This window comes from Pelecanus crispus, chromosome 1 (assembly GCF_030463565.1).
Source record: "Pelecanus crispus isolate bPelCri1 chromosome 1, bPelCri1.pri, whole genome shotgun sequence".
NCBI lineage: Eukaryota > Metazoa > Chordata > Aves > Pelecaniformes > Pelecanidae > Pelecanus > Pelecanus crispus.
This window is the reverse complement of record NC_134643.1, coordinates 203,045,354-203,058,133: the sequence shown is the minus strand read 5'-3', so window position 1 is coordinate 203,058,133 and position 12,780 is coordinate 203,045,354. Positions and strand designations below refer to the sequence as shown.

General features: G+C 45.2%; 1 protein-coding gene across 1 annotated transcript in view; it reads left to right on the top strand.

Moving 5' to 3' along the window:
- The window catches only part of MTUS2 (microtubule associated scaffold protein 2), a 204,183-nt gene that overhangs the window by 104,005 nt on the left and 87,398 nt on the right, over positions 1–12,780 (top strand). The window contains exon 4 of the mRNA XM_075707396.1: positions 12,484–12,645. Coding sequence (XP_075563511.1) covers positions 12,484–12,645 — 162 coding nt within the window. The remainder of the gene's footprint in view (positions 1–12,483; positions 12,646–12,780) is intronic.

The following is a 12,780-nucleotide window of genomic DNA, read 5'->3' as shown; positions in this document are numbered from 1 at the left end:
AGACCAACAGCATCTTGGCTTCTATCAAAAAATAGTGTGGCCAGTAGGACTAGGGAAGTGATTTCCCCCCTGTACTTGGCACTGGTGAGGCCGCACTTCAAATACTGTGTTCAGTTTTGCGCCCCTCACTACAAGAAAGACATTGAGGTGCTGAAGCTGGTGAAGGGTCTGGAGTACAAGTCTTATGAGGAGCAGCTGATGGAACTGGGGTTGTTTAGTCTGGAGAAGAGGAGGCTGAGGGGAGACCTTATCGCTCTTTACAACTACCTGAAAGGAGGTTGTAGCGAGGTGGGTGTTGGTCTCTTCTCCCAAGTAAAGAGTGATAGGATGAGAGAAAATGGCCTCAAGTTGCTCCAGGGGAGGTTTAGATTAGATATTAGGAAAAATTCCTTCACCAAAAGGGTTGTCAAGCATTGGAACAGGCTTCCCAGGGAAGTGGTTGAGTCCCCATCCCTGGAGGTATTTAGAAGACATGTAGATGTGGCGCTTAAGGACATGGTTTAGTGGTGGACTTGGCAGTGCTAGATGAACAGTTGGACTTGATGATCTTACAGGTCTTTTCCAACCTAAATGATTCTATGATTCTGTGATTCTATGGTTCTATGAAAATGTGCTCCCTGTGGAAACTTGCTATTCTAGGCATGGGGAGTAGTAAACATTGTTTTACACATCAAGCCCTGATTCTCGTTTTCTAAAAGATGCAGGAGCGGCTCTGTGAGAATTAGGCAGTTTCTTGGGAATGAGTGGCAAGGGCACCCTTGTCTCTTTCCTTGTCCGCTTGTGGCTCAACTCCAGCAGGACAGATAGTTGTACCCACTGGGTCTGACATCCTCTAGGGGTGTGGGAGAAGGAGGCTCAGATGGTGCCCCGGTCAGCCAGGCTAACCCAAGCTATTCTATAGAAGATGGGCAAACTTCTTCCGTGGACAGCATGTTGTCCAAGAGGATGAACATGTTCTGAGCACGCAGAATGGCTGCTCTGAACAGCTTAGATGCTTCCCTGCGTGTCTCCAAAGCACAGTGCGGCTTTGGTGCCTGGCACCACCTTTCTTCTCCAACCAAAGCACTGCTCAGCATTTATGGGAGGTTCTGCTCAGCTGCTTGCATCCTTCATACTCTGAAATGGAGACATCTGTTGGTTTGAAACTCCTTCAGGGCTGAGATGATGATTAAGAGTAAGTAGTGTGAGTTGAATTTGAATGTGAAATGAAATAGGAGTTAAGTTCCTAAGCAGCTTTGAGGATCTGTGCCTGAGCTCATGAAATGCAATTAATTAGTGACTAACTGGAGAGTCTCTAGGGCTCTTCCATCCTTGAGGTTTCAGTATGACATCTCCCCTCCTTAGCCCATATTGCATGCTCTCAAGTCATCATTATGCCAAGGGAGGAGGCAGACACATTTACTAGCTCTTTGATCTAGCATAATTCCACGTAAACTGTAGCACACATGTTATTGTGGCTTGGGTAGGGAGGGGCAGGACTGAATGCTACCAGACCTTAAGCACTGACAATTGTTAGGGTATTGCTTAACCTCTCCTAGTCTGGTGAGCTGTGGTATCCAGTATAGCTTGCTAAAGCTGATGGAAATTCATTAACACCATTGGAATGTCATTAACACTTTTATGAAGGATTATATCCCTTTAAGTGTCCAAATATGGCACTCCAAGCCAGTGCTTAAGCAAATTAGAAGCAGCAATTCCAGGGAAGAGGCATTTGTTGATGGTATAATGCCCACAAGTGTCAACAGATGTCATTCCTTAGAATAAGGCATGTGGCTGTAATTTGGCACTTCTTGCCATCAGGAGGAACTTCTTGCAGAGCAGATGTCACTTCTAATCCTATCTTTCATGGATGTCTGTGCCCTGTTAAAACTGGCATGCCAGTTTAGAAGTAGGCATGGTGCCATTGGAGCAGATGGTCATGAGCACAAGTCGTGTTACAGAACTGGTGTTTCTAGAAATGTGGATGCTGGGACCGAAGTACTACCCAGGAACATCAAAATCTTCCTACTCAGGAAAATTCCTCCCTTAAGGAGGTTGATACATGGCATCAATGCTTTAGGGCTAGTAGAAAATTGATGTTATCTGTATCTTCTTTCTGCTTGTTCTAACTTTTGGGCAACCACTGGTGATCCCAGGGGCCATTCTGGCAGCTGAGGACACTAGAAAGATGTGTCCTTGGCAAAAATGGTGTCAATGCTTGGTGTTACTTTGTCAGCTCTGCAGTGCCTGGGAATTGCTGCGGTGTGGAGGACTACTCTGCTGGGCAACGAGGGGGAGAAGTGGCCCTTGGACCTGTATTCATCCATTTTCTCTGTAAGAATGTATGATTCTGTGCCACACAAACACCTGAAGTAAAACTGTGCTCCTGTTTTCTTCATGTGCTTTTTGCTTACTACAGAGAGGAGCCTTTTAGCTAAAGCACTCATCCTAAGTCTAACTTGGCTTGCATTGAAGACAACACTTCAGTTGCCTTCATTGGGATCAAATGTAGTATTTCTTACAAATTCAACCTTCAGTAACAGTTCATTTCAGTAAATTTACTGAACACAGGATTTTAAAAAATCTGTTGCTTGGATATACATACTTATTTTCATTCCCAAAATGAATCAGCTGAGATTAATTTAAGTGTTTAATTGATACGTGGTACGTTCTTCTTGACTTGTGTCAGCAAGCAGAGCTTCCAAAAGTGCTATGTGTACTTGCTTGTCTTCAAGTGTACCTCAGGCATTAAGAAGCAGCCCTTCCTACAACTAATTGATAGTCTTCAGTAATTATACATAAGATCGGGTTACTCTGATCTGATTTGTTAGAAATCTTCATTCGTATGTCTAGGAGAAGCTTACAGCGAATATGTTTCTCTCTTCTCAGTTAGAGAAGCAAACATTTCCCCAGTGTGTAGTCCTACTGCCTCAGCTCCTCAGGGTACTACACGAGACATGTCAGCAGGTTACTAGTGACGTGGGATGTTTCTTGTCACAGTAATCAGAGCTGTACACTGAATGAGGAGTTTGCAGGGAAGATTTGGTCATGAATGACCTTTGACAATTCAGCTCCAAGTTGTGCCAAGAGATGGCCCTTTCGGAAGGTGGATACGCAGTGGTGTCTCAGGCCCATTCTAAGATGTCTGCATTGTCTAGGTATCTTTGGCAAGATAGAGTTATTTTACTGTGGTGGGTTGACCCTGGCTGGACACCAGGTGCCCACCAAGCCTCTCTATCACTCGCCCTCCTCAGCTGGACAGGGGAGAGAAAATATAACAAAAGGCTTGTGGGTCAAGATAACGACAAGGAGAGGTCATTCACCAATTACTGTCACAGGCAAGACAGACTTGACTTGGGGAAATTAGTTCAATTTATTACCAGTCAAACCAGAGTAAGGTAATGAGAAATAAAACCTGAATCTTAGAACACCTTTCACCCACCCCTGCCTTCTTCCGGGGCTCAAGTTCACTCCTGATTTTCTCTGCCTCCTCCTCCCCATCAGTGCAGAGGGACTGGGAATGGGGGTTGTGGTCAGTTCATCACCCGTTGCCTCTGCCACTCCTTCCTCCTCAGGGGAAGGACTCCTCACACTCTTCCCCTGCTCCAGCGTGGGATCCCTCCTACAGGAAACAGTCCTCCACGAACTTCTCCAGCGTGAGTCCTTCCCATGGGCTGCAGTTCTTCATGAACTGTCCTTCAGGAACAGAATGCTCCAGCGTGGCTCCCCACAGGGTCACAAGTCCTGTCAGCAAACCTGCTCCGGCATGGGCTCCTCTCTCCACGGGTCCTGCCAGGAGCCTGCTCCAGCGTGGGCTTCCCATGGGGTCACAGCCTCCTTCAGACATCCACCTACTCCAGCGTGGGGTCATCCATGGGCTGCAGGTGGATATCTGCTCCACTGTGGACCTCCATGGGCTGCAGTGGCACAGCCTGCCTCACCATGGTCATCACCACGGGCTGCAGGGGAATCTCTGCTCCTGCAGTGCCTGGAGCACCTCCTCCCCTCCTTCTGCACTGACCTTGGTGTCTGCAGAGTTGTTCCTCTCACATATTCTCACTCGTCTCTCCAGCTGCAGTTGTGCAGCAGTTTTTCCCGCTTCTTAAATATGTTATTCCAGAGGCACTACCACAGTCGTTTATGGGCTCAGCCTTGGCCAGCAGCGGGTCCGTCTTTGAACTGTCTGGCATTGGCTCTGTTGGACATAGGGGAAGCTTCTAGCATCTTCTCACAGAAACCACCCCTGTAGCCTCCCCGCTACCAAAACCTTGCCACACAAACCCAATACAGTTACCCTTTCTGACAAAATTATCACTGATCAGCAAAATACTATGCTGTCTTCACTCTATACTCTATGAGGCTTTAATTAGCCAGCTATAGAAATGATCAGCTAGCCAAGCAGCTGTACAATCCACCAGTGGTAGGCAAAGCTACCACCAACATACAGTGAAATTTTAGTACATAATGAAATGCTCTTCTTGCCTGGTAGAGATGTAATATTTCATGAGAGGCCAAATAAAATGTGTTATGTGATCCCAAGTGTGGCATAGTTGGCAAGTTGTCTGCAACTCCCACTAACACATACAGCAATTTTACTTTGTGGTGAAATTTTCACCTTACCCAATGAGGCTTATAACAATTCAGTAGCGAGCAGCACGTAACTCCACTCAACTAAGAAATCCATTTAACTGGATCCTAAAATGTGTAGTTTAATTGGTGAGGTGAGATGAATAAGTTAGTATTGATACAAGGAGGTGCATCAGCAGAAGGCTGTATTTCTACTATCTATTATGTATGAAGGACACTGAAGATGAATCTGTGCCACAAAATTAATCTAGATTTCAAAAACTCTGAGCCATCAAAAACAGTAAAACATGCAAAAGGAAGGACCTTCAATTCCATGTGAATATACAGAATTAGATTGAGTTTTGTTTGTTTATATTGAGTTAATTACAGAAGTGCCACAAAGCTTGATTGCTTCTACCACATTGTTGCACACTGGCAGATGTAGGGTTTGATCCACACAAACCAGTGCAGAAATATTATGAAACACTGTTCTTTTGCCTTCTGTCCCATGAAGAATTGTAGATATTTATGGTGGAAGAACAAAATGAAGGATAAATATTTATTCATGTAAACATAGCTTTTATCTGACTAACAAGTCAAAATATTTATCTTTCCACTTTGCCTTTCATCAGCTTTACAAACAATGGACTTCAAATACTTTTTGATTAATGGAGGTGTGGCTAAATTTTGGGAAGTATTTAGGTTAAAATTGCAACCTGGTTAAAACTAAACACTAAAGCCAAATTGTCAGATCCAAATGAGGAACATACAATCAAGTTACCAAGACATGACAGGTTATATCACATGTCAGCAGAGCCCCATGTATTGTCCACGGTCATGCTCTAGCACTTGGCAGAGGCAAAACATCTCCACTTCTCTTAAATCTACCTCGCTGCAGGTGATGCTAAGCTGAATGACTCCTTTGCCTCATGAGGGCTGGAAGCACATGTAGCCCGGCTCAGCGGATGCTGCTTGGCTGCAGGTCCAGGGAGGGCCTGGAGGCCAGGCCAGGCCTTGTCTCCTGATCCCTTGCCTTGTTCTTCACACTGTGGCTGTGGTTTGGTCCGCTTTAACTCTCACAAGAAAAGCTGCTATAGTAAGCCTGAGTGGTGTCACAGTGAGCCAGCCTACAGCACTTGGTCAGCTTTTATTTAGCAGCATAGATACAGCCTGATAGACCAAGCCTCAACTAAAGGCCATGTCTGCAAGGGCATCCTACCATGAGTAGGGTTGCCAGTGCTGCCCTGGCAGTGCAACTGCCAGTTGAGTTAGAGATGAATGCTTCCCTCTGCCCTGCCAGAGACACTGCCTCTGTGTTTTGCATGCCTGGATCAGCTGGAAGTGCAGGATCCAGCCTCTGGCTACAGGAACCATCACAGGCGGCTGGAGGTGAAGGAGGAGCCTGCCAGTGCATCTGCACAGAGGCACTTTTGCAGCTCTTCCGGCAATGGTTGGCTTTGCAGGGTTCCTACCCTTCAGGTGCCCCAACAGCTATCTGCATGGCCAGATCTGAGGGGCCAAAACCATCCAACAGCATGTGTCGTATGAGAAAAGTGCTTGGCTTTAGGACTGGAGGGCATGGGGAGAAGGATGGACACGCAACAACCTCTTACAAATGTAAGTGGTAGTGTACAAAAGCCATGACTGATCACATAGCTGTCATTAACCATCAATGATGGCACCAAACTCCCTCCCTGGCAATGAAGGGGCTGTCTCAGAGGTAGTCATCTGCAGTGCAGAGACCCAAAGCCATCTTAAGCTCAGAGAGCTGGCTCCTGTGCTGACAGGCACTGCAGATTTGGCTCATCTTGGTGGAAGTAGTTAAGCCTAAAATTCAAAATTCAGGTTTCAGTTTTGAATGCTAAGACTTCTGAAAAATCAGCTTTTATAAAGGCATGTGGGCATGCAAAAACCTCCTCTAAAATAAATATGTTATGGGGGATTGTTGATGAAACGAAACACCTTTGTCTGAGCCAAAAAAATACAATGGGGAAAAACACTTTGAGGTAAGTAAGCTAGGTTTAAGCATTGTGTGAACATCAATCCTTAAGCCTCTTCTTGTTCTGGATGGAAAAGAAACCTGTCATCAGCTTGACCCTGATCTGTTGCATAGTTGGCCTGTTGTGTCAGGAAATGGCAGACACTGGCTCTCAGCAAAGACAAAAAACCAAATTAGCCAGCTAGTAATCTCGTCTACTGTCATAACATCGTAATAGCATGGTAACCCCCCAGGACTAATGATCACACTGTCCTGCTTGGTCGATAGCATCATTTCAGCTTGAGCTACAGAGCTGTATGTTCAATTGTGTCTCTTGATAACTACACTGTGAAATGTTATATTGAAATATACAGTGTTGAACTTCAAAACAGTAACCCTTCAAATAGTGAAATAAAAAGCTCAGCTGACAGGCTGCATATCTTGTAATCAATCTGTAAAAATTACTTGCCACTTTACCGATAAAAATCAGAAATAAAGAGTGGACATTAATTGAAGGACAGTCAAAAGTTCCAATTTAGTGAAAAGTGTGTCTTGCAGGTGTTTGTTTTAAACATCACTTGATTATTCACAGTAGTTTAGGTATTTCCCTTATCAGATCATTACCCGTGGCAGTGATTTTAAGTTTCATTTTGCGCTTGTATTTGTGCTTGAAAACTGGGGCACAGAAGTGCAGCCTAGTAAAACCTAGAGGAATAATACAGCCCAATGTTCTGTAGGTGAAAAAAGTCATTCCAGCCTCGTTCATCATCAGGTTTTCCTGCTCACTTTCTCAGCCTGCCTCTGCTCTTCCCTTGCTGTGTGAGTTTGGAGAGCAGCTCAAGTCCTTCGTTATTTGTAAAGCTCATTGAGTTCTGTGACTGGAAAGCGCTTTAGAAATGCTAAGTGGGCTCACTGCTGCAACAACTAGACGTACCTTTGTTGTCATTAAACTTGGCGTCAAGTAGTGTCTAAGGATCTTCAAGATGGAAAGGGCTTGCTATTACCCTGGCTAAATGTTTGTGCTTCAGTGAACATTCACGATGCCAGCAGGTTCCCAGTGTCTCTGGTGTGATTACAGCTGCAGCGGGGAGCTCACAGCTCCAAGCCCGCTGCCAGCGCAGCTAATGCTTGATGTGCTACGAAGAGCTGGAAACTCACTCCATTTCAACAGGCTTCACATAGCAGCCCGTGAGACAGCGAACCGCAGAAGCAGCTGCACTTGTGCTTTAATACTCCATTGGGGTCTGTTTCTCAGCACACAGAGACCCATAGGCATTGTCAGACAAGCTATTTTTCTAGAAAGGACCCAGGTTCTCCAACCAAAGAAGGAGACTTTATTGCCCTTGTGTGCAGGCAGGGAAATCTGTGGGGCTCCAGAATGCAGCCCTTCCTATTGCTATCTCCTCTCAGAGGAAGACCTGCCCCTACAACATGGCTTAACTAATTTCTTGTCAAATGCAGAATTTCCCCCCCCATGCATGCTCCTGCTGGTTTTGCAGTTGTATGTATATCCATATGTATATATATCCATGCCTTTTTGTAAATTTTGTAAATAATTCCAGGCAAGGAACACATACAAGAGACACAGCTCCTAGTGACACATACAAGAGACCCTTCCTCTTCTGAGTGTGAGGAGCCCCTGCAGCGAGCTCCTGCAGGGCAGGGCTGGATGGTGAAGAGGACAGTAGCAGATATGGAGAGAGAGGGTGGCTCAAGCTACCTGGGAGTCAGTGGGATTTTGGTCATGGTTTTCTTGGAAAATGCAGCCTACAACATGGTGGAAGCCCTGACTTCTGTAAGTCTTTGCTGGCCTAACAGTGTAGGGGATGAGTGGGTGCAGCTGAGACTCTCCAAAGTACCTGCAAGTCTTCAAACACCTTTTCTTCTTCCCTGTATTTTTTTCACAAGCAGAAGAGTAGGGTTCCTTGGTGCTCATAGAGAGGAGATGATAAAAGTGAGGCTAAAGGCCTTTAGCTCCAGCAGATCGTTAATAGTCTGCGAAATTACTGCAAAGTCAGCAGTGTTACCCTTCATAGAGCACAGAGTTTGCAAAAATACAGGGCTTTTTATGTAGGAGCACCCAAATGACTTGCCAGGTGTTTCAAAGGCAGGCAAGGAAGCTCCCCTGGTTTAGGTAAAATGCAAAAGTAGAGGAGTAGGAGGGAAGAGGTACAATACAACAGAGGATGTGATCACCTGGAAACTGTTCACACACTGCACATCTGGTGTTTCTGTACAGGCCTTTACTGAAAAATAAGAACTGGTATTCTGGGAGGGCAGATGCTACGACTCACCTGCAGCAGATAATAGCAGAAGGCATTATCTCATGATGGACTGACAAGTACCATCTGATGAATAATCTTTCTGATTTTCCTTCAAGAAGTGAATTCCTCCGAGTAAATGAAAACCTTTATTTTCCTCTTAGATATTGAGGAATATGCATTTTCCTTGATCTTTAGTTTCATTCTTCTTTGAACGCTATTTGAAAAGAAAAGTGGAATCCAGCACCATGTGTAGCAACGTGAAGCTCACCTTGCCCTGCTCCTGGGGAACTAGATGTTGCCCTAGTGATATCCATGGAAGCAGCAAACATTTGCTTTTTGGGGCATATTATACATGCATGTATTGTTGTACCCCACTCTCTCTTTCCGAACCCCATCTCTGACTAAACAGCAAAGTGGGAGATACTGTCTCTTCTGTTAAACACTGACCTTATGTCAGCAAATCCTGGATATGTTTATATTGCTGCTGTGGTGAGTTGACCTTGGCTGGCTGCCAGACACCCACCCAGCTGCTCTCTCACTACCCCTCCACAACAGGATGGGGAAGAAAATAAGATGAAAAGCTCATGGGTAGAGATAAAGACAGGGAGATCACTTACCAATTACTGTCACACGCTAACCAGACTTGACTTGGGAAAAATTATTTAATATATTTCCAATTAAAATAGAGTTGAATGGTGAGAAAGAAAGGCAAAAAACCTAAAACAGCTCCCCTCCCCGCCGCCTTTTTCCCAGGCCCAACTTCACTTCTTCCTTCTCAACTCCTCTACATCCTTCCAACCCACCTCCCCACTGAGCAGCACAGGGGGCATGGGGAATGGGGGTTGCAGTCAGTCCGTAATAGTTCCTCTCTGCTGCTTCTTCCTCCTCACACTTTTCCCTGCTCCAGCATGCGTCCTTTCCACAGGATAAACCTGATCCTGCGTGGGCTCCTCTCCAGGGAGCTCCTCTACAGCTCCTGCCAGGAGCCTGCTCCTGCAAGGGCTCTCCATGGGCTGCAGCTTCCTTCAGGCCATGTCCACCTGCTCCGGCGTGAGGTCCTCCATGGGCTGCAGCGTGCATCTCTGCTCCACTGTGGTCCTCTCTGCAAGACACAGGGAAATCCTTGTTTCACCACGGTCTTCGCCAGGGGCTGTGGGGAACGCCTCCTCCCCCTCCTTCGTCTCTGACCCTGGTGCTCGCAGGGCTGTTTCTCACACTTTTTTCCTCACAGCAAGACAATGCTTTGCCCTTTCTTAAATACTTTTTCCCAGAGGTGCCTCCAGCTTGGCGGATGGTCCCAGCTGTGTCCTGTGGTGGGCCTGTTGGAGCCAGCTGGAACCGGCTGGAACCGGCTGGAACCGGCTGTGTCTGGCATGGGGCAGCCCCGCCCCCTCCTGCCGCAGGCCGCCCCTGCAGCCCCCCAACACCTTGCCACAGCCAGCCAGTACAGCGATGCAGCTTGTCTCCCTGAGTCTATTTCTTATGAAAAGATCAAGAGCTGAATTGCTCTTTTCCTTTGTTTTTCTTCTCCTGAAGGGGTTTGTCCAGCCAGGGCACCAGGTGCACGGATGGCTCCCGCCAGGCGCTGGGCCTTTCCGATTCAGGGGACCTGACGAGGCCGTGTTTGCCAGCTTTCCTACCCACTCATTTCTGTAATTAGCAGACCTCTTATGCTGTGTTTTAGACAGTAGAAGTGTTTGTAGCTGGCAGTGCTTTGTCTTCAATACCTAGAAAAGCTTTTTCACTTTTTTTTTTAATAAGAGGTTAGGTAATTCCCCTGGACACCTCGTTCTTCAACACAAGAATTGCTTCCGTTCGGGCAGATTTGCGAGTTGAAACGTTCTCCATATAATACATTTCACAACAGAGAATAAAGGGTTTCAATTAAAGAACACTTGAACAGCATTTTGCTGCAAATAACAGGAATAATTTCCTCTTGAGTGTTAGTGTTTCTACAACCGAAACTTTTAAACAAATAGCGAAGGAAAGAAAACATTTTCTGCAGGCGGTGCTACCCAAACCGACTGGATGAGCACATATCTGAGACCACTTCAGGAGTAACTTCAGGAGCACGATGCAGACGGACTGAGGTGGACGCACATGCTGTAACATCCCCCTGGCACCTGGTAGAGGTGTCCTTGTGCACAGCTGCAGAGGAGACTGGGCCAGGCTGGGCCAGAAGTTCTGCTGATGTGCCTTTATTGAAGTCAGCAGTGTTTTGTCAGCAGATAAATCAGCATGTAATCTTAAATGTTTGCTACACAGGTGAAAAATCCACATAGTTTAGATATCAAACAAAGACCTGATGTGCTGAGGGGTTCTTACGTCCACAGCAATGTAAAGGTGACAAATGCTTCAGGTTTTCCTGTTCCTGTATAGTGTACAGTAGACTGTTTTGTTTGAATTTTTAATGTGGCTTATTATTTGAACAAAGGTCAAGTGTGTTTGTAGAAGTCAATGTATACTGCAGATAGGTGCTTTAAATTAAGACCTATATGCAAGCAGCCTTAAAGACACAGCAAAGCTTAATGCTGCTTTGTCAGAGCCAAAAGGTATGTTCTTCCTCTATAAGAAAAGAGGATTTTCTTTTCCAACCTGCACTTTTTTCCTAGTGGATTTTCAGTAAGAAAGGCAAAAAAAAAATCTCTCCTTTACTTGCACACATTTAAGAAGGCTAGATCTTAAAAATACTGGAGACTTGGACATGCCAATTATTAAAATAATGTTATCATTTTCCTGCAGGCAGTACCTAAATACTATTGTATGGTATCTTTTTAAAATAATGGAAATAAAAATTATAGCCCTTTTCTGAAATCCTCTGTATTTCTTGCCACTATCTGCACTCATTTTTTCAAACAAAATGTTCATCCTCCTGCAAATGTTCAAGTCCAGACATGCTGTAATCTTTTGCTCCTCTAAGGCTTTCTACTCAAAAGGTAAAGAAGACATACCAACTTTGCCTTTTTCAAATGTTAAGAAACAATTGATTTCCTTATATCTACAAGGAGCCTAGGATGTCATTATTCCCTAGATGGCAAATGCAGGAGGAAAGCAAACCTATTAGAGGTTTTGAAAGAGGTCAATATAAACTGGAAACCTTGGCAACCTAAGATTCATTATGAGAATATGATTGAAGCGGATGTGAGAGTCAAGGCAGAATTTTTTTGTTTTTGTTTTTCATCTTATTATTCAAATGTCTGAATGTGGTCTGAGGGACTGTTTGTGGGAAATTCCTCCTGGATAGCAGAATTCGGTGCCTTGCACCACTGAGCCCTGCTATTCTCCCTTAGTTTGACAACCAGCAACTCCCAAGTGTTAGGGTGAGTGTGTAGGGTGCCTCCTGTAGAAGCTACAAAGCCAAAAATAACTCATCCACCCAGATATTTAGAAATACCTTGGTTTCTTTATGAGCCTTGCAGCCAGATACCTTTATGGAGCTAGCCCAAAAGCAAGCGTTAAATTTCTGTTGGAGTCAGACTCCAACAGCTGCCAAGACTTGGGATTTAAATAAGTTGCTGGGAACTCTTAGTTTCTACATAACCATTTGTACTGGAGAAAGTCCATGTAACTTAGCCCCAGTTGCAATGAGAATATGTCTTTGTAGATTATAATTGCTGATACAAGCTCAGTCTGTATGCCACAGTTCACATACATTTTTTATGAACTTATAATTAGAGCAATTTTGGTCTCCTGCAGGTTCCAGCTTTGGAAATGAAGAGCAAACCACTCCTAAGGCATCTGCACCTTCTAAAGACATCCCCAAGGGGACCAGCAAGAGCACAACGCAGGTATCAAGCAGCACAGCGACTCCACGCAGGAGCTTACTTCCAGCACCAAGAACTGCCACAGCACCTGCTGGTAAGTGCTCCAAACTTGTGTACTTGAAACACCATCTGCATTAGGCCAAAAAATGCAGAAACCTTATTATGATACTGTTTTACTGCTTACTCAATTAATTTTCATGCCATTCTTGGGCACATTGCCAATGTGCTG